General features: G+C 50.0%; 1 protein-coding gene across 5 annotated transcripts in view; it reads right to left on the reverse strand.

Annotated features, from left to right (window-relative positions):
• LOC140386893 (rap1 GTPase-activating protein 2-like) overlaps window positions 1-21041 on the reverse strand; it is a 618530-nt gene that overhangs the window by 450254 nt on the left and 147235 nt on the right. Inside the window, exon 1 of one of the 5 annotated variants that reach the window (XM_072469733.1) lies at window positions 15857-16074. The exons of the other annotated variants lie outside the window; for them this stretch is intronic. Coding sequence (XP_072325834.1) covers window positions 15857-15900 — 44 coding nt within the window. The 5' untranslated portion in view covers window positions 15901-16074. Of the gene's footprint in view, window positions 1-15856; window positions 16075-21041 lie in introns of those variants that run through there. 5 annotated transcript variants of the gene reach the window in all.

Here is a 21041-nt window from a genome sequence, read left to right on the forward strand (position 1 = left end):
ATATGGGTTGCCCCAAGGGAATGCATTCCGGTATATGCAACTGAGGGCTTTTGCGAGGCAACAGGTGAGGGAATTCCCGCAGCTCCCGACGCAGGAGGTGCAGGACAGAGTGATCTCATTTATTGCCCATCCCTAATCGCCCCTAATTGCTGCAGTTGATGTGGTGCAGGCACCCCCATAGTGTTGTCAGGAAGGGAGTTCCAGGTTTTTGACCCAATGACAGTGCAGGAACAGTGATGTAGGTCAGAATTTACCGGCTGTCCACGCAGGCAGAATATTCCGGTCCCACCTGAAATGATATGTATATTGACCGGGATGTAAAGAGGTAACAAGTTAATGATAATGCTTCTCACCACTAGAGGGAACCACAGAACAGTCATATATCATGTGACTAGGGGATTCTGGGATTAGAAGATGATTAGATGAGGAGGAGTTAAGAGTTAGGAGAGAGCTCGAAGAGTGTCAGGCATAGAAAGCAATTGTATACTTGAGAGTTCTGTAAGTTAGAGATAGCATAGTTTTATACAATAACCTTCTACTTTAGGAATGAGAACGAATGTTAGTTAGTAGTGTAATAAATTTATAGTTTTGTTCGTTAACAAAGCTTTGTGTTCTTTATTCAACACTACGCATCCGAGCCATCAAAGGTAAAGCAGAACAGAGAACATAACACCACCGACAGGCACAGCCCCGCCTCGGGTTTCCCAGCGACAATGGGAAATCAATGGGAAATCCCGTTGACAATGACGGGGCTGGAAAATCCCGCTGCCATGCTACCTCCGCCGACGAAAAACATGCGGTCGGTTCCTTGGTAAATCCCGCCCACAGTTTCAAGTCATGATGGTATGTGTGAGTGGGAGGGGAACTTGTAGGTGGTGGCGATCCCAAGCACCTGATGCCCCTGCCCTTCTCGAGGTGGAGGTCTTGGGTTTGGAAGTTGCAGTTGAAGGAGTCTTGATGAGTTAGCTAGAGAGTTGGTGAGTTCAGGATATGGGACAGAGGCAGCAGAAAGTAAAGTTATAAAGGATCGGGTGACTAGAAGCGGGTATACATAAAGGGCCAAAATTAAAGAATTGTGGAGCTCACAGGGGGCTGTGGAACCGAGGTTGGGTATGTTAAATGTGGGGAAACAGGATGAACAGATTAAAGACAGGAATAGGACTAATAGCTAAACTACTCACACTGCCTTACTGAACTCTTACCGGCTTACAAAACCATTGGTCCTTTTCTAAAAATAGAACACCGAAAAATAAGCTTTATTGGATTTACTGGCATGATACCAGACAATGGGCGGGTGCAGCTTTAAGTCAAGGGCAGGGTTACACTTCCTGGTAACAATCCTTCAAATCTGCAGAAGTTATCTGATGGTGTGATTGTGCAATTGCTAAAAACTCAGCCGACTTTCAATGTCGAGTCAATGTGCACATTCATCAAACACGAGAAAACAAGTGGCCAGTACACCGATTAAAACACCTTCAAACTGAACAACATCGTGATACGCACAAAGGTGCGACCAACTGTCACAAGTGTAATTGTGTCAAAGCAAAAAAGCCACACAATTTGGAAATACCAAGTTTAAACGTTTCATTTCTTGCGGGAGTGCCAGACTTGATGCCACAATGCAAAACCTCTGGATTGACAACTGAATTTTGTGCAAAAATCCTGGTGTTCCCTCCTTAAACCTCCGCCTTTCTGATCGCCCTCCTTTAAGACCAAACTTGTCCTCATCTGTTTTACGTGGCCTGTACCACCCCTGTGAAGCATCATGGGACCTTTTACTAAATTCAAGAAACTACACAATGCAATTTATTGTTGTTGTCGGGCGACACAGTGGTTAGCACTGTCACTTCACAGCTCAAGGCTCCCAGCTTCGATCCCAGCCCCGGGTCATTGTCTGTGTGGAGTCTGCACGTTCTCCCCGTGTCTGCGTGGATTTCCTCCCACAGTGTAAAGGTGTGCAGGTTAGGTAAATTGGCCGTGCTAGATTGCCCTTCGTATCCAAAAACGGTTACGGGGATGGGGTGGAGGTGTGAGTTTAAGTACAGTGCTCTTTCCAAGGGCCGGTGTAGTCTCGATGGGCTGAATGGCCTCCTTCTGCACTGTAAATTCTATGAAGTGACATTAATTATTTTCAGCCGACTGGTCCATGTGAAGGCAAGCAAGGGAACTTGGTTGAGTGTGTGCCAATGCCAAAACCCACCACATCCGACGTGTCTATGAGAAGCTTATCTGCAGAAGTTCCCCGAATTCCCAGCAACCACAATATGAATATGAAGAGGGCGGCAGGGTGGCCCAGTGGTTAACACTGCTGCCTCACAACGCTGGGGACGCGGATTCAATTCCGGCCTTGGGTGGCTGGCTGTGCGGAGTTTGCACGTTCTCCCTGCGTCTGCGTGGGTTTCCTCCAGGTGCTCCAGTTTCCTCCCACAGTTCAAAGATGTGTGGGGTAGGTGGATTGGCCATGCTACATTGCCTCTTCGCATCCAAGAGATGTGCAGGTTGGGTGGGCTTACAGGGATAGGGCGGAGAAGTGGGCCTAGGTAGGGTGCTCTTTCAGAGGGTCGGTGCAGACTGATGGGCCGAATGGCCTCCCGCTGTACTGTAATAATTCTGTGGTTCTATGGAACTGAGAGTCCTGGGGACCTCCATGCTCGTCCCACATGGAATCTTCATTCGTGTGAGGACGCACTGCAGACAATGAAATTATTTACCACTTTTGACATACTTCAAAGCGAGGTCAGACACAGCGAGATAACATCACCGTCGCTTCAAGGTGGGTATCTAATCTTGCGTACAATCCCTCGAGACGTTGCAAGGGGAATGAGTGAGGCAGTAAGCCTGACTCTAATGTGCAGATTCCTAAGGTCCCTGAGACTTTTGGATTCAATCCCTTCACCTCGGGGACTTTGGGCGAACGCTCTAAAGTACTGGTCCTCACAAACGTGGGCCAGACGGAACGGCACTTATGGGGGTCTTCAAGCGGATCAGAGGCCCCCAGCTGCATGCCCTTTGGGCAGGGTGATGCCCTGACATTGCTGGTGCCACCTGGGTGCCAGCCTGGTGGTGCCCAGGTTGGCACTGCCAGCTGGAAGGGGTGGTGCCAGGTTGGCACTGCCAAGCTGGCATTTTTTGCAGGTGCGATTGGGCTGGGGCTGCCCGTTGTGCATGTTGGCGGGCTGGGGAACTCTCCCATATTGTGTCTGGGCTGGGGTTTTTTTTTCAGGGCCCCGACGATTGGGTCGTCATTTAAAAATGGCGTGCGATCTCTCGCTACAGCGGGGCGTTTTGGCGAGCAGAGCTCCCCATTGTAAAAAAACAGGGCTCTGTGCAGCCTCAGCAAGTCAAAGCGAGTCGCGTTGAATAGCGAGTGCCGGGAAACACGCGGCTAAACACGCTCGCTTGGGGACCTTGTTCCCTTTTGGGAAGGTTGCACCTGCAGTCTTCCAACTCCAGTCTGACATATTCCTGGAGGTTTCATCACATGTCACCTTGTGAACGTTATCTGGCCAAATCCGCCAAATCAGAAGATTTCCCAAACTGAGTTTCGCAGCTCAATGGTGAAGACCTTGCCCACCGACCCAACCCGGGCTGCTGAAGTTACAGATGGGTTGGTAGACTGCGAATCATCTTGTAAAAATGGTCCAGTGACCCTCATTGCCAGGACTTGACCTTACAGCACACAGTGGAGCACCTTTTTATCCTGCACATTATGATAACCTTGATGTTTACAAAGACAGGTTAGGAAACACATGAATAGGATGAGAGTAGAGGGATATGGACCCAGGAAGTGTAGAAGATTTTAGTTTAGACGGGCAGCATGGTCGGCACGGGCTTGGAGGGCCGAAGGGCCTGTTCCTGTGCTGTACTTTTCTTTGTTCTTTGTAAACCTGAAGGATGTCTGGGAGCAGGACTTGGATGGTCCATTAAGGGAGGGGGAGTGGGACTTCCGGGTGCGGCGATGACCAGCTAAGTCGCACATTTCGGCGATAAGAGGTAAGAGATAAGAGGGCAAGGGTATTTGCGCACCTAAAGAAGCTAAAGGCAGACGTGGTCATGCTTCAGGAGACGCACCTGAACTGTTTGTGATGCACCCCGGGGAACAGGGCAGGGGAATAGACGAGCTGCCGCTGAGGAGGGTAACAAGAGATTTCCGGTATTTAGGGATCCAGGTGGCCAGGGACTGGGGAACCTTGCATTAGCTTAACTTGACACGACTGGTAGTGCAGATGGAGGAGGACTTTAAGAGGTGGGATATGGTGCCCCTGTCATTGGCGGGCAGGGTGCAGACGGTTAAAATGGTGGTCCTCCCGAGGTTTCTTTTTGTGTTTCAGTGCCTTCCCATACTGATTACAAAGACCTTTTTTAAGAAGGTGGACAGGAGCATCATGAGCTTTGTGTGGGCCGGAAAGACCCCAAGGGTAAAGAGGGTGTTCCTGCAACGCAGTAGAGATAGAGGGGGATTGGCACTGCCGAATCTGAGTGATTGTTATTGGGCCGCTAACGTGTCTATGATATGAAAGTGGATGAGGGAAGAAGAAGGAGCGGCATGGAAAAGGCTGGAGATGGCGTCCTGTAGGGGAACTAGCTTAAAAGCACTGGCGACGGCGCCGCTGCCGTTCTCCTCGAAAAGGTACACCACAAACCCAGTGGTGGTGGCGACTCTGAAGATTTGGGGGCAGTGGAGACGACATAGGGGAGTGACGGGGGCCTCAGTGTGGTCCCCAATAAAGAACAACCACAGGTTCGTCCCGGGAAGGATAGACGGGGGATTTCAATCTTGGCAGCGAGCAGGAATTGCAAAACTGAAGGACTTGTTCTTGGACGGGACGGTCGCGAGTCTGGGAGCACTGACAGAAAAATACGGGTTGCCACCTGGGAATGCATTTCGTTATATGCAAGTGAGGGCATTTGTGAGGCAACAGCGGAGGGAATTTCCGCAGCTCCCGGCGCAAGGGATCCAGAACAGAGTGATTTCGGGGGCATGGGTGGGTGATGGTAAGGTGTCCGATATATACAGGGAAATGAGAGACGAGGGGGAGACGATGATAGAGGAACTGAAAGGAAAATGGGAGGATGAGCTGGGGGAAGAGATTGAGGAGGGGCTGTTGGCAGATGCCCTAAGTAGGGTAAATTCCTCGTCCTAGTGTGCCAGGCTCAGCCTGATCCAATTCAAGGTACTACACAGGGCGCATATGACGGGAGCAAGATTGAGCAGGTTTTTTGGGGTGGAGGATAGGTGCGGGAGGTGCGCGGGAAGCCCGGCGAACCACACCCACATGTTTTGGTCATGTCCGGTATTGCACAGGTTCTGGGTGGGTGTGACAAAAGTGATTTCAAAGGTGGTGGGGGTCCGGGTCGAACCGAGCTGGGGGTTGGCTATATTTGGGGTTGCAGATGAGCCGGGAGTGCAGGAGGCGAGAGAGGCCGATGTTTTGGCCTTTGCGTCCCTAGTAGCCCGGCGAAGGATTCGACTTATGTGGAAAGAAGCTAAACCCCCGGAGGCCTGGATAAATGACATGGCAGGGTTTATAAAATTGGAGCGGATAAAGTACGCACTAAGTGGTTCGGCTCAGGGGTTCACCAGGCAGTGGCAACCGTTCCTCGACTATCTCGCAGAGCGATAAGGGAAAATAGGAAAGACAACAGCAGCAACCCGGGGGAGGGGGGGGGGTGCATTCGGGTCTTCGGGGGGGTTTTGTGTGTTGTTACATATTTGCTGTTCATATTTATCTTTTCAATGTTACTATTTCTTTCTGTTTCTTATTTGTGTTGGCACTTGCCGTTAGTTAATATATTATTTTGAAAAAACGATCAATGTATATATTGTTACAAAGTTGTAAAAAATGGAAAATTCTTGGTTGATCGAAAAACTTTAATAAAATATATTTTTTTTAAAAGGGAGGGGGAGTGGCAGAAAACATGAATCTTCTTAAGTAGCATCTTACAGCACAGGATCGTGCTGTTCAGTCTGGTCTACACCGGTGCCTATGCCACCCTGAAGTCTCGTCCCACACTTAAGGAGACTCGGTGTGCTTTTGGGGAGGGAGCTGTGTTCCCAGAACAGCCAGCCCCAGATCTAAAACCACCACAGCCAGATAAAGTTCACACAGTGATATGCAACGTTGTACAGGTCCGTTGGCACATGGCTTCACAAAATGGCAGCTGTCTCAACAAAGAACAAAGAAATGTACAGCACAGGAACAGGCCCTTCGGCCCTCCAAGCCCGTGCTGACCATGCTGCCCGACTAAACTACAATCTTCTACACTTCCTGGGTCCGTATCCCTCTATTCCCATCCTATTCATGTATATGTCAAGATGCCCCTTAAATGTCACTATCGTCCCTGCTTCCACCACCTCCTCCGGTAGCGAGTTCCAGGCACCCACTACCCTCGGTGTAAAAAATTTGCCTCGTACATCTACTCTAAACCTTACCCCTCTCACCTTAAACCTATGCCCCCTAGTAATTGACCCCTCTACCCTGGGGAAAAGTCTCTGACTATCCACTCTGTCTATGCCCCTCATAATTTTGTAGACCTCTATCAGGTCGCCCCTCAACCTCCGTCGTTCCAGTGAGAACAAACCGAGTTTATTCAACCGCTCCTCATAGCTAATGCCCTCCATACCAGGCAACATTCTGGTAAATCTCTTCCGCACCCTCTCTAAAGCCTCCACATCCTTCTGGTAGTGTGGCGACCAGAATTGAACACTATACTCCAAGTGTGGCCTAACTAAGGGCCAATTTTTATACTCAATGCCCTGGCCAATGAAGGCAAGCATGCCATATGCCTTCTTGACTACCTTCTCCACCTGTGTTGCCCCTTTCAGTGACCTGTGGACCTGTACTCCTAGATCTCTCTGACTTTCAATACTCGAGGGTTCTACCATTCACTGTATATTCCCTACCTGCATTAGACCTTCCAAAATGCATTACCTCACATTTGTCCGGATTAAACTCCATCTGCCATCTCTCCGCCCAAGCCTCCAAACAATCTAAATCCTGCTGTATCCTCTTACAGTCCTCATCGCTATCCGCAATTCCACTAACCTTTGTGTCATCTGCAAACTTACTAATCAGACCAGTTACATTTTCCTCCAAAATACTACAAACAGCAAAGGTCCCAGCACTGATACCTGTGGAACACCACTGGTCACAGCCCTCCAATTAGAAAAGCATCCTTCCATTGCTACTCTCTGCCTTCTATGACCTAGCCAGTTCTGTATCCACCTTGCCAGCTCACCCCTGATCCCGTGTGACTTCACCTTTTGTACTAGTCTACCATGAGGAACCTTGTCAAAGGCCTTACTGAAGTCCATATCGACAACATCCACTGCCCTGCCTGTATCAATCATCTTTGTGACCTCCTCGAATCAATAGGTTCTGTTTGTGGCGATAACAGGAACCAATTGGAAATTAGAAGGTTGGAAATGTACAGTGGGTCACAAGTTAAGCCAAGATAAAGAGGATATTTCAGCCCATTTCGTTTCGCCCTTTCCAGTCACCAGCCTTTCTGATTTCTCACTGTGGCATTCAGCTCTTTTTTCAGTGAGTTCAGGTCACACTGACTAAGAGGTATGAATTGTGTGCCACCGGGCATGCAATTGCAGTTTCTATGACGCGCCATGTGTACCACCAGGGTGTAGCAGCATCTCAGATTCACTAGGTGCTATTGTTAACATTTGGCAGAAAGTCTGTGGTCTGATTCACTGTACCAGTCAGGCACAGACAATCAGGCCCTGCCCAAGATGGGGATTCAGCATTGGGCAAACGGCCACCAGCATCTGAACACACTAGAGTTACAGGGCCTTCTTGGACCATTGCAGTCCATGTGGTATAGGTGCACCTACAGTGTTTTAAGGAAGGGACTTCCAGGATTACAGGAACAGTGATATAGTCAGGATGGTGAGTGGCTTGGAGAGGAATTGACAGTTTCCCATGCATCTGCTGCCCTTATCCTTCTATGTGGCCGAGGTCGCGAGTTTGGAAGCTACTGTCAAAGGAGCCTTGGTGAGTTCCTGCAGTGCATCTTCATAGAATTTACAGTGCAGAAGGAGGCCATTCGGCCCATCGAATCTGCACCGGCTCTTGGAAAGAGCACCCTACCCAAGGTCAACAACTCCACCCTATCCCCATCACCCAGTAACCCCACCCACCACAAAGGGCAATCTTGGACACTAAGGGCAATTTATCATGGCCAATCCACCTAACCTGCACATCTTTGGACTGTGGGAGGAAACCGGAGCACCCGGAGGAAACCCACGCACACACGGGGAGGATGTGCAGACTCCGCACAGACAGTGACCCAAGCCAGAATCGAACCTGGGACACTGGAGCTGTGAAGCAATTGTGCTATCCACAATGCTACCGTGCTGTATCTTGTAGATGGTACACACGGCTGCCACTGCGCGTTGGTGGTGGTGGGAGTGAATGTTTGTGGATGGGCTGCCAATCAAGCGGGCTGCTTTGTCCTGGATAAGCGGCACAGTAGCACAGCGGTTAGCACCATTGCTCCACAACGCCAGGGACCTGGGTTCGATTCCCAGCTTGGGTCACTCTCAAGTGGTCTACTTCTGTTCCAGTTTCTCATGTAATGTTAGACTTCCAATTGAAATGATCAAGGCCAACCTACTTGTATTTGCAGCATTTTCTAATTTATTTTTAATACATCATAGGTAGTTCAGCCCATTTTTATTCCTCTGTCACTGGTCTCCCAGAGAGCAAGCAAAGTGTCAGCTGTGGCTCAATGGGTGGTCCTCTCACCTCCGAGTTGGAAAACTGCAGGTTCAAGTCCCACTCCAGCTACTTGGACACTTATACTCTCGGGCTGTACTGAGGAAATATTGCACCACTAAAGCCAAACTGCGACCCTCATCCCATTATTTAACGCTCAATCAACATCCGTAAAAAGCAGATTATCCGGCATCATGCTTGGAGGGAGTCTTTGTGTATACATTGGCTGCTGTGTCTCTGACATTGCAACAGTGACAAGAATTTCAATAAGCACTCCACTGATTGATTGATTTTGATTTGATTTATTGTCACATGTACTGAAGTACAGCGAAAGTATTTTTCTGCGGCCGAGGGAACGTACACTGTACGTACATCGTAGGCAAAAGAATAATCAACAGAGAACATTGACAAATGGTACATCGACAAAACAGTGATTAGTTACAGTGCAGAACAAGGGCCAAACAAAGCAAATACATGAGCAAGAGCAACATAGGGCGTCGTGAACAGTGTTCTTACAGGGAACAGATCAGTCCGAGGGGGAGTCGTTGAGGAGTCTTGTAGCTGTGGGGAAGAAGCTGTTCCTATGTCTGGATGTGCGAGTCTTCAGACTTCTGTACCTTCTGCCTGATGGAAGGGTCTGGAAGAAGGCAATGCCTGGGTGGGAGGGGTCTCTGATAATGCTGTCTACCTTCCTGAGGCAGCGAGAGGTGTATACAGAATAAATGTGGGGGTGGCAAGTTTGTGTGATGCGTTGGGCTGAGTTCACCACACTCCGCAGTTTCTTGCGATCTTGGACCGAGCAATTGCCATACCAGGCTGTGATGCAGCCAGATAGGATGCTCTCTATCGCACATCTGTGGAAGTTTGTGAGAGTCGATGCAGACATGCCAAATTTCTTTAGTTTCCGTAGGAAGTAGAGACGTTGTTGGGCTTTCTTTTTTTTAAATTTTTTTTTTAATTCTCCTCCATTTTCACATTTTCTCCCACATTTACATCCATCAACGATAAACAATAATCAGCAAGATATGTCAGTCCCCATAATAACAACAACGATCCCATCTACCCACCAACCCCCAAACCTCAACCCGCATGTTTACAGAAACAAATGACAAAAAAAAATCAGGGATTACCCGTAGTCACCCTTAATCTTACACAGCTCCCACCCCCCCACCCCCCAGCCCCCCAGCCCAGGTCTCCAGCTCCTCCCGTCCACTGCCTCTTGTAAAACTCCTCCCCCTACCCTCGGTTCCTTCCCCCCCAACTTTCCACCCCGGCTAGACCACTCGGACCCTGTTCTGCCAGGCTCCGATGGCCGCAGCCCCTCCCCCCACCTCACTCCTGTTCACTGGCCGGCTTAAACCGGCCAGCGTGGAGGCCCCCGCCTGGGTCCCTTTCCCACTTGCCCGGCCCCAGGAAAGCCCAAAGATCCCCTTTTAGCACACAAACCCCGCCTATCCACCTACACCCCAAAGAACCCTCATTTCGAGTGCAAGTCCCGTCCCTTCCCTCGTCCAAATATATACCACCTTGGCTTCTTTAATCTCTACACCCACGCGCAGTGATACAACAAAGAAGAAAATACAGTCATGAGGTTACATCGGCACATGGCCATTCCTCAGTTTGTCAGTTCTGCCACAGTCCTTCTGCTTTCGCAAACTCCTCCGCTGCTTCCGCCGTTCCAAAATAAAAGTCCCTGAGCTTGTAAGTCACCCTCAGCTTCGCTGGATATACAATGCCGCACCGCACCTTGCTAATGTACACTGCCCTCTTCACCCGGTTGAAGGCAGCCCGCCTCTTTGCCAGCTCCACCGTAAAGTCCGAGTATCCACGTATACCAGCTCCAGCCCACTGCACCACCCGCTTCTGCTTGGCCCAGCTCAGGACCTTCTCCTTCACACTGTACCTACAGAAGCACAGAGTCACTGCCCTTGGCGGCTCGCTCGCCTTTGGTACAGGCCTCCACGACCGATGAGCCCGATCCAATTCATATCGGGAGGGGTCCTCCCCCTCCCCCAGTAGTTTTGCCAGCATCGCGGCAAAATACTCAGTCGGCTTCGGTCCTTCAACTCCTTCGGGCAGCCCCACAATCCTCAAGTTCTGTCGCCTGGATCTATTTTCCAGGTCTTCCATTTTTCCTCGCAGATCCTTGTTAGTATCCCTCACCTTCCACATCTCTTTCCCCATCGAGGCAAGTTGATCACCGCGCTGCAATAACATCTCCTCCACTTCCTTCAGCGCCTCCCCTTGCTCTCGCACCTCCGCCACTGCGCTCGCCACCTCCGTCCTCACCGGGGAAACCGCCTCCTCCACCAGCACACTCAAAGCCTCCCTCATCTCCTTCCTCACCATCTCCATGCATTTCGTAATCTGCGCCAACTGCTTTTCAAATTCCGCAGCCATCACCTTGGTTATTTCTTCAGCCGTAAGCAGTGCGGCCTTCCCTGGTGCTCCAGCCTCCATTTTTCCTGGTGACCCCGCGATGACCTTTCCACTCCCCGACAGACCTCCAGCTGGTTTTTTTCCGGCCGTTTTTCTGCTCACTCTCGACATTTTTCTTTGGGTTTTTTTTCCCCTCCTGTGTCTTCTCAGTGCCTCCTCCGTGCCTTCTCCCTTCTTCTGCCGCCTCCGCGGACCCTGGGACCGGGCTTAAAGCCCCGAAATTGCCGTTCCCGAGCGGGGACTCTCCATTGTGCGGCCGCCTCCCGCCCGCCGTCACCGGAAGTGTTGTTGGGCTTTCTTGACTGTTGCACCAACGTGAGTGGACCAGGACAGGCTGTTGGTGATGATGACCCCCAGGAACTTAAAGCTATTGACCATCTCCACTTCGGAGACGGAGATGCAGACGGGAGTGTGTGTCGTGCTGCGCTTCCTGAAGTCGATGATCAGTTCCTTGGTCTTTCCAACATTTAGAGAGAGGTTGTTTTCGGTCCACCATGCAACCAAATGATTTATCTCCCTCCCGTAGTCTGATTCATTTGAGATGCGGCCCACCACAGTCGTATCATCCGCAAACCTATAGATCGAGCTGGAGTTGAGTCTTGCCGCACAGTCATGTGTGTATAGGAAGTACAGTAGAGGACTGAGCACACATCTTTGCGGGACTCCGGTGTTTAGGACTATTGTGGAGGAGGTGCTGTTGCCTATCCTGACAGCTTGCGGTCTGTTGGTGAGGAAGTCGAGGATCCAGCTGCACAGGGAGGGGTCAAGTCCAAGATTGCAGAGTTTGATTATTAGTCTTGTTGGGATAATGGTGTTGAAGGCGGAGTTGTAGTCGATGAACAGCAGTCTTACATAGGTGTCCTTGTTGTCGAGGTGTTCGAGTGTTGATTGTAGAGCCAGGGAGATAGCGTCTGCTGTGGACCGGTTGCAGTGATAGGCAAACTACAGTGGATCAAGACCGTCTGGGAGGCTGGCAGTGATCCGTCTCATGACTAGCCGTTTGAAGAATTTCATGATAACAGACGTTAGGGCCACCGGTCGATAGTCGTTGAGACAGGCTACCTTGTTCTTCTTTGGTACTGGTATTATGGTGGCCTTCTTGAAGGAGGTGGGGACCTCAGAGCGGAGGAGTGAGGTGGTGAAGATATCTGCGAATACACTCGCCAGCTGGTCTGCGCAGGCTCTGAGTGCTCGCCCAGGACTCCTTCGGGGCTCATCGCTTTCCGCGGATCCACTTTCAAGAAGACAGCTCTTACTTCTGAGGCTGTAATAGTGGGTATGGGTGTGTCCAGGGCTGTTGGGGCGCATGGCACTGATACATTGGCTGACTGCTCAAAGCGGACATAGAACTTGTTCAGATCATCGCGGAGGGATGCTCCCACCCCAGATATTCCGCCTGGCCTTGCTTTACAGCCTGTGATCTCGTGTAGGCCCTGCCATAGTCGTCGTGGGTTAATGTCGTTGGGCTGGCACTCTGATGCGGTATTGTCTTTTTGCATCCCTGATGGCTTTCCGTACGTCGTACCTGGATTTCTTATATCACAATCGAACCATGCATGTGGTTGCTAGTGGCAATGGGATGCGAACAGGAAACTTGCATTCATAACATCAGCACGTTCTGAGAGCTTTACTACCACCAGAGGTGCAAACACCCTGGACCAGGTCAGCGTTGTCAGACTTGAATGCCTCCGTCTGGAACTTCAGCAGGGAGTGAACCCTTTGGTTAAGCCAGGGTTTCCGATTGGGGAATACCCGTATTGTCTCCTTTGGTACACAGTCCTCAACACACTTACTGATGAAATCTGTGACGGTGGTTGCGTACTCGTCCAGGTTAGCTGCTGCGGCCTTGAATATGGACCAGTCCACAGTCTCCAAGCAGTCGCGGAGGATGTCTTCAGATTCCTCCATCCAGCACTGCACGGTTTTCTTGACTGGCTCAGCACGCTTGAGTTGCTGTTTGTAAGCCGGAAGTAGGAATACCGACTTGTGATCGGATTTGCCAAAGTGTGGTTGAGGAATGGAGCGGTAGGCACCTTCGATGCTCTTGTTGCAGTGGTCCAGGGTGTTTGCACCTCTGGTGGTAGTAAAGCTCTTCAGAACGTGATGTTATGAATGCAGCCACTAGCAACCACGTGCATGGTTCAATTGTGATAAAAAGCATCGGAAAGAAACCTTCCATCAATTTTTCTCCACCCCCCCCCCCCCCCCCAAACCATCCGTCCCTCCAATATAGGGAGATGAGGCACTTCCACTCACTGTGGCACTGCCGAGCACAGATCAGAATGACAATGGGACAATTCAAGGAATCTTTGTTGTTTTGCTCCCCAATCAGGTTAGGTGGATTGGCCATGATAAATTGCCCTTAGTGTCCAAAATTGCCCGTAGTGTTGGGTGGGGTTACTGGGTTAAGGGGAGAGGGTGGAGGTGTTGACCTTGGGTAGGGTGCTCTTCCCAAGAGCCGGTGCAGACTCAATGGGCCGAATGGCCTACTTCTGCACTGTAAATTCTCTGTTTCCCTACCATCTACAATCAGCAATGCAAGTCAGCTTTATCATCAGTTGTGTATCTGCGTCATGTTTGTAAACCTGATAAAATAACAAGACACCGTTCATTGGTTGGAATCAGTGCTGCGGATAGTTTATAAAGTCTGCACTGAACTAAAAGTAAAGCAACTCGCCACAGTCGCTGCTTTGAGGGGGAGAGCTGACTGGTTGTGATTTAACCCGTGCATCGCCACACCTCAAGCCGATACAGGAATTGAACTCGCGCTGTTGACCTCTCTCTGCATCACAAACCAGCTGTCCAGCCCACTGAGCTACCCATTTACAGGATGCAGCAGTGCCACCTGTAGGGATTAAAACAGTCGCCGCAAGTTACTTTTTAATCATATAAATAAAGTAGCAAGTTCCATTGCCCTATCAACAGAGCAAAATGAAAATCCTGACCCCCTGTTCACTCCTGTATATCATCAGCTATTAACATAACTATAGAAGTCAAACTGCTCAAGTTGACAAGGATGCATTTCCAGCTTTACAGAAAAAGACTTGCATTTATACAGCACCCTTCATAACCTCAGGATGTCTCAAAGCGCGTTGCAGCCGATAAGCATGGTAGCACAGTGGGTAGCACTGTGATTTCACAGCGCCAAGGTCCCAGGTTCGATTCCCGGCTTGGGTCACTGTCTGTGCGGAGTCTGCACGTTCTTCCCGTGTCTGCGTGGGTTTCCTCCGGGTGCTCCGCTTTCCTCCCACAAGTCCAGAAAGACGTGCTGTTAGGTGAATTGGACAATCTGAATTCTCCCTCTATGTCCCCGAATAGGTGCCAGAATGTGGGGACTCGGGGCTTTTCACAGCAACCTCATTGTAGTGTTAATGTAAGCCTACTTGTGACAATAAAGATTACTATTATTATTGAAGTGTAGTCACTGTTGTAATGTGGGTAATGCAGCAGCCAATTTGCGCACAGCAAGCTCCCACAGAAATAAATGAGATAATAATCTTTGGTTGAGGGATAAATACAGGCAAGACCCCTGGGGTGATCTCGCCTGCTCTCCGAGACAACGCCATGAGAGCTTTTATATCCACTTGCACAGTTTAACGTTTCAACTGACAGACATCACCTATGACAGTGCAGCACTCACTCTGCATCCCCCAATCGTCTTTTTCTTCCTGACAGTGGCCCGTGGTGGAGTGCAGTTTGTCTACATGGATGCCAGCAATCCATGGATGCCAGCAACCCCCGAAGTAGGTGCTGAACTAGGTGAAGTCAAGATAAATGTGAGACCCGGAGGGTTTCTCCTGCTCCCGGGAAGTCCACGGGGTTGCGAAGCGGGAGAAGGCAAGAGAACTCCCAGCAGGTTGTTTGACTGCAGGAGCATCACTAATAAGCCGGTTTCTCTCCACCGCACCTGCATTTGCCAATGCACGTCACTGGTTGGAATCAGGTGGAAAGCCGGTGTAGAGAGGCGGAGGGGTTTAAAGAGAGAATTCCAGAGTTTGTGGTCGAGGAGGTTAAGGCATAGAGCGATTAAAAATCGGAAGGTACAAGGGGGCGGATGCTCTCAGAAGGTTGCGGGGCTGGAGTAGATTACAGAGACAGGGAGGAGTGAGATTTATTTTAGCCCAGAGATACGGAGGGCCGATTCTGGTTCATCAGAGTAGCCCTGAGCTAGGACAACACGGTGGCACGGTGGTTAGCACTGCTGCCTCGCGGCGCCGAGGTCCCAGGTTCGATCCCGGCTCTGGGTCACTGTCCGTGTGGAGTTTGCACATTCTCCTCGTGTTTGCGTGGGTTTCGCCCCCACAACCCAAAGATGTAGGTGGATTGGGTTTGCTAAATTGCTCCTTAATTAGAAAAAATGAATTGGGCACTCTAAATTTAGAAAAAAAGAGTAGCCTTGAGCAGAATCGCCCTTTATTCCCATCCGACATGGCTCATCCAGCAAGTGGCGCGTTTACCAACAACCCTGTTTACGATGCTGTGCTCCATACGTGCAATTACAAAACACTACTGTGACCTGCCACGGGTAAAGCAGTGAGATCGTTTTAATCCCCATAAATCTATAAATAATCATCTTTCAATGGTTGGAGAGGCTGCGACACACAGTTTTGTACAGTTTGCGCTTTAAAAAAAAACAATCACAAAGTGCAACCAGGCTCACGAAAAAGGTATGAAAAAAAGACACTCACCATCCAAAACCCCCAAAAGAGACACTTCGTTTTCTGCGGAACATTATTGTTGCTTGGCGCTTAGCTCTGCGCTACTACTCGAGAGTCAGTGAACCTGCTGCCTTTAAATCGACCAAAACGATGGTACTTCTGACGATATGTACACAAGCTTCCAATTATTCACTACTTGAGGCAGCCAGGCAGGAAACACACCACTTCCTGGATCTCTCTGTATAAATCACTCTGCCGTCAAGTGCAACTGTGTCACAAATTGATACAAGGGGCATTCTTCCTTACACATTTTGTTTCTTTCTCTCTCTTGGGAAGGGGGCGGGGCAGGGCAGGCTCCACCTACATTTCAGAATTAGAGATAAAATACCATCGATTCCTCTTTTCTTACTTAACCACATGCAGAGAGGGAAGAAAGAACACACATTTCCCTTTGAGCAAAGCGCGCAGCTGGGGAAAGCCACTTGTATTTTTTTGGGGTGGATTTATTTTCTGCAAGTTTGAGATTTGAGCTTTTTTTTTTGGTTGCGCCAGGGACGAGTGAAACTGCTGCGCCCCGAGAAAAGAAGGGGCCGGTGAGATATTTGGGCTAGGGAGTGCCTTGGATATTTTGCTAATCGTTTGCCTTGTGAGGCTTGATTCACCTGAGGAAGGAGCTGCGCTCAGAAAGCTAGTGATTCGAAACAAACCTGTTGGGCTTTAATCTGGTGTTGTAAGTACAGTGCCTTGTGAAAAGCAGCAAAGATCCGAGGGAACACTTTGGGTAGATTTTTCCAAAGATTTGCTCCCAGGTGGCACGATTCTGTGGGTCCGTTAGCCGTGGGTGCAAATCCCATCATGGCCGTATAATCTCGCGACAAGCCAAACACAGGATTTGCGCTGGCAAAGATTTTGGAGCGCGACGTTCCCGGGTCCTCCCTGATGAGGCGATCTGCTTCACCCCCAGGAAGGGCGAGAACCTGATTTGAGTGAATTTCAATCCGTTTCAACATCATCAGCGAGCATGCATGGTCGCACAGTGGTTAGCACTGTTGCTTCACAGCCACATGGTCCCAGGTTCGATTCCTGGTTTGGGTCACTGTCTGTGCGGAGTCTGCACGTTCTCCCCGTGCCTGAGTGGGTTTCCTCCGGGTGCTCCGGTTTCCTCCCACAAGTCCCGAAAGACGCGCTGTTAGGTGAATTGGATATTCTAAATTCTCCCTCGTGTACCCGAACAGACATCGGAATGTGGCGACCAGAGGATTTTCACGGTAACTTCATTGCGGTGTTAATGTAAGCTTACTTGTGACAATAAAGATTATTATTATTATATCGTCGAATCTTCAGACCTCATTGAATATTCTCACCCACCAGCATGATGTCACGTGGGTGCGATTCACTACTGCTTTCCCGAAACCAGGCACCTTGACCTCCGAGAGGGAGGGCGGAGGTGACGACCCCTCTCCACCTCATTCCAGGGAGTACAAGGGGACAGAGTCTGCTGAGCTGCTGTAGAGGGGGATGGTTCAAGGGTGTTTGGGGGTGGGGCTTTGGGGGTGAGAGGAGGTAATGCTTGGGGTCATCCTCCCGGATGATAGTCGCAGCCACTGTGTGCTGTCCTGAAGCCTTCCACCTGTCTGTTTTAGTAAATGTTCACACATATCCCTGAATGATTCTGGAGTCTGTCTGTTTAATTTACTGCGCACAGCCCTGAATGTGACTTGGGCCGCGATTCAGCCACTGGCCGCACCCAGTGCGGAGCCGGGTGCAATGGACGAATCTCGGGAGAGCCCAAATCGAGAATCGCTCCGGCCGCGGGCCGATCACGAGTCACCTGACTCGCTATGACTGGCGGGAGCTGGATCGCGCCCTCACTGGACATTTTCCAGATGATATTTCAATGAACCATTAGATGCCGCATTCACCTGGCGCCGTGGAGTCATCGACGCGTTTGCGAGGCCTCAATCGGGCACCGTACTGTTTCTTAAAAATTAATTTACGGGATGTACCCGTCGCTGGTTAGGCCAGCATTTATTGCCCATCCCTAGTTGCCCTTCAGAAGGTGGTGGTGAGCTGCCTTCTTGAACAGCTGCAGTCCTTGAGGTGTAGGTACACCCAGTGTGTTATTAGAGAGGGCGTTCCAGGATTTTGACCCAGCGACAGTGAAGGAGCGGCGATATATTTCCCAGTCAGGGTGGTGAGTGACTTTGAGGGGAACCTCCAGGCGGTGGGGTTCCCACGTATCTGCCGCTCTTGTTCTTCTAGATGGTAGTGGTCATGGGTTTGGAAGGTGCTACCTAAGGAAGCTTGGTGAGTTACTGCAGTGCATCTTGTAGATGGTACACACGGCTGCCACTGTTCTCCGGTGGTGGAAGGTTTGAATGTTTGTGGAAGGGATGCCAATCAAGCGGGCTGCTTTGCCCGGGATGGTGTCGAGCTTCTTGAATGTTGTTGGCGCTGCACTCATCCAGGCAAATGCAGAGTATTCCATTACACTCCTGACTTGTGCCTTGTAGATGGTGGACAGACTTTGAGGGGATCGGGAGGTGAGTTACGCGCTGTAGGATTCCTAGTCTTTGACCTGCCCTGGTTGCCACGGTATTAGTGCGGCTAGTCCAGTTCAGCTTCTGATCAATGGTAACCACCAGGACATTGGTTGTGGGGGGTTCCACAAGCGTGGTCCAGATGTGATGGCAACTCGGGTGGTCTTGCGGGCCATTGGAGCCTCACAGTGCTCGGGGTGAGGGCACTCCCCTGGCACCTGGGCATCTGGCAGTGCCACCTGGGAACCCTGGCACTGCCAACACAGCGTAGCTAGAGTGCCTGGTTGACGCTGCCAGAGTGTCAGTGGCACTGCCTGGTGTCAGGTTGGCTGTGTCAAGGTGCCTGGCTGCCAGATTGACACTGCCAAGGTTCGGGGCTTGAGCGGGGGGGCCATGCCTATAAAAGGCGGGGGATGAGGGGGGTTATGAAGGGAACATAGTAAGTTTGGGGTGGATGAAGGGGGGGCTGAAAGGGGGGCGGCGGCATGGAGATTGCGGCAGCCTTTCAAAAATGGCGCCTGACTCTGAGGAGGCAGTCTCGTCGGCGTGTTCAGTTCCCGAGTGCTAGAAACATTTCAAAGTGTGAAACTCCCCAAGGCCGAAACAATCGGCTAAATGCCATTGAATAGCGGTCTCCATCTCGACATTGCAGCCATTGCGAAACATCCCGCCATACGTGCCCAAAATCACACTTTGAAATGCTCCCATTGAAGCGCGCCCATGGTTAAGGAAGTGAAAATGAGCGCTTAGTGTACAGCTGCTAGTGGCATGGGGGTTTGGGGCATCTGTGGGTGCGGGGCTCATGAGATGGAAGGGGGAAGGATGTGATGAGACTGAAGGAGGGCAGCTTAAGGGGCTGTTTGGATGAGACCCCAAAACAGAAGGCAGGACGGTAACCAGCCCGGAGGTGTGGGGGGGGGGGGGGGGGGCAAGGATTTCGAGATCAATTTGGAGAATTGACACCAACATGGACCAGTTGGGCTGTCTGGTCTGTTTCTGTGCTGTACGTTCTATAGAAGTTACCTTACACTGGGTGTTGACTGCAGGGCACATGGAGGATATTATTACTTCACCTTCCATCGCTGATAAAATCATTTGAAATAAAAGTGTGGTTTGGTGACTGGAAGAAGGTTAGTAATGGTGTGGCACATCGAACCTTCAACATACTTGGCCAGAGTACGGTAGAGTGTGGGCTCGGTTCTGTGAATCTAAAGGAGGGAGAAAAGTAATAGCTCACCACCAGAGGTCAATTGCTTAATGATCTAGTAGCTTGCCTATTCATTTCTGCCTTCCCTTCTTCTGAAGCGATTGACACTTGCGAGGGTACACACCAGATGCCAAAATTATTATTATTATCAGGCCTTTGACAGGGTACTCAACTGCAGTTCCAGCTGAGCCTGTCTCTGTCCTCAATGAATATCCAGATATCCTTAGTGGGAACATTTGTTGATTGGCCTCTCTATCCTATCCCAGTTGTCAATACCCAACTTAATGCAATGTCAGAAGTGAAGCTTGGACTATCCAAGTTTGAACGGGCGAGTTACTCATTGCACTAAGAGGGCTAACATGGGAGCTAACAGGTCCAACGTTTCAAATGTGCCTGCATATAGTGATACCACATGTCCCAGCCTGAACGGAGTTAATTGTGTAATTCTCCTGTCAATCCTATCTGAGAAAACGCAATTAAAGGGAAGTGAGAGTGATCTCGAAGCAAGATATTGATTGATAATAACTATTTCCCGTCATGTGACCCCCAGCCACACAGCACAACATAGTTGACTGTTTACTTTTTATCATTAACGTTAGGTAAATGCCCATGGTTTACAGAGAAACCGGGTACCAAGAAAACAGCAGTTGAAATGTTTTTACTTTTATTTTTTAACAGGATGTGGGATGTCACTGGTAAAGCCAACACCTCACGATCCTTGAGACGGTGGTGGTGAGCTGCCGGCTTGAACAGCTGCCCTCCCTGTGTTGTAGGTACACCCACAGTGCTGTTAGGAAGGGAGTTCAGGGAATTTGACCCAGCGGCAGTGAAGGAACTAAGGTAGTTCCAAGTCAGGATAGTGTGTGGATTGGAGGGGAACTTCCAGGTGGTGGTGTTCCCAAGCCTCTGCTTCCCTTGCTCCTCTAGGTTTGCTGTTGAAGGAACCTTGATGAGTTGCTGCAGCGTACTGCTGTCGCTGTGTGCCAGTGAGTGGAGCGACTGAATGTTGAAGGCGGTGAATGTGCGGCCAGGGGACGAAGATCTCACTCTATTATTTTAGAAAAATATACATCTAGAAAATAATTTAAAATAAAACTGGACAAACGTTTTTAAATGACGGAACCCAAAACCACCTATGACTCACAGGCATTCAAAACAGCCACAGTCTCTCTATCCCTGAAGATGCTCAAACAACCCTGTACTTGCAGAAACTAAATTCCAAAGTGATTGTACAAAGTACATTTACAATTCTAAGGCCAGAACCAGCGAATGGAAAATATCTGGCTGATAGGACAAAGGACTCTAAAATCTCCTTTGAAATTATTAATGGTCGTCACAAAAATTTGAAAAAGAGGAACATGCTTCCTTCGTCCAAACCAAAGTGAGAAGTGGGAGCCATATCACACGACCCCCCCCCCCACCCACCCCCACCCCCCCAGCCCGCCCCACCCCCCTCCTCACCATACCC

This window comes from Scyliorhinus torazame, chromosome 12 (assembly GCF_047496885.1).
Source record: "Scyliorhinus torazame isolate Kashiwa2021f chromosome 12, sScyTor2.1, whole genome shotgun sequence".
NCBI classification, from domain to species: domain Eukaryota; kingdom Metazoa; phylum Chordata; class Chondrichthyes; order Carcharhiniformes; family Scyliorhinidae; genus Scyliorhinus; species Scyliorhinus torazame.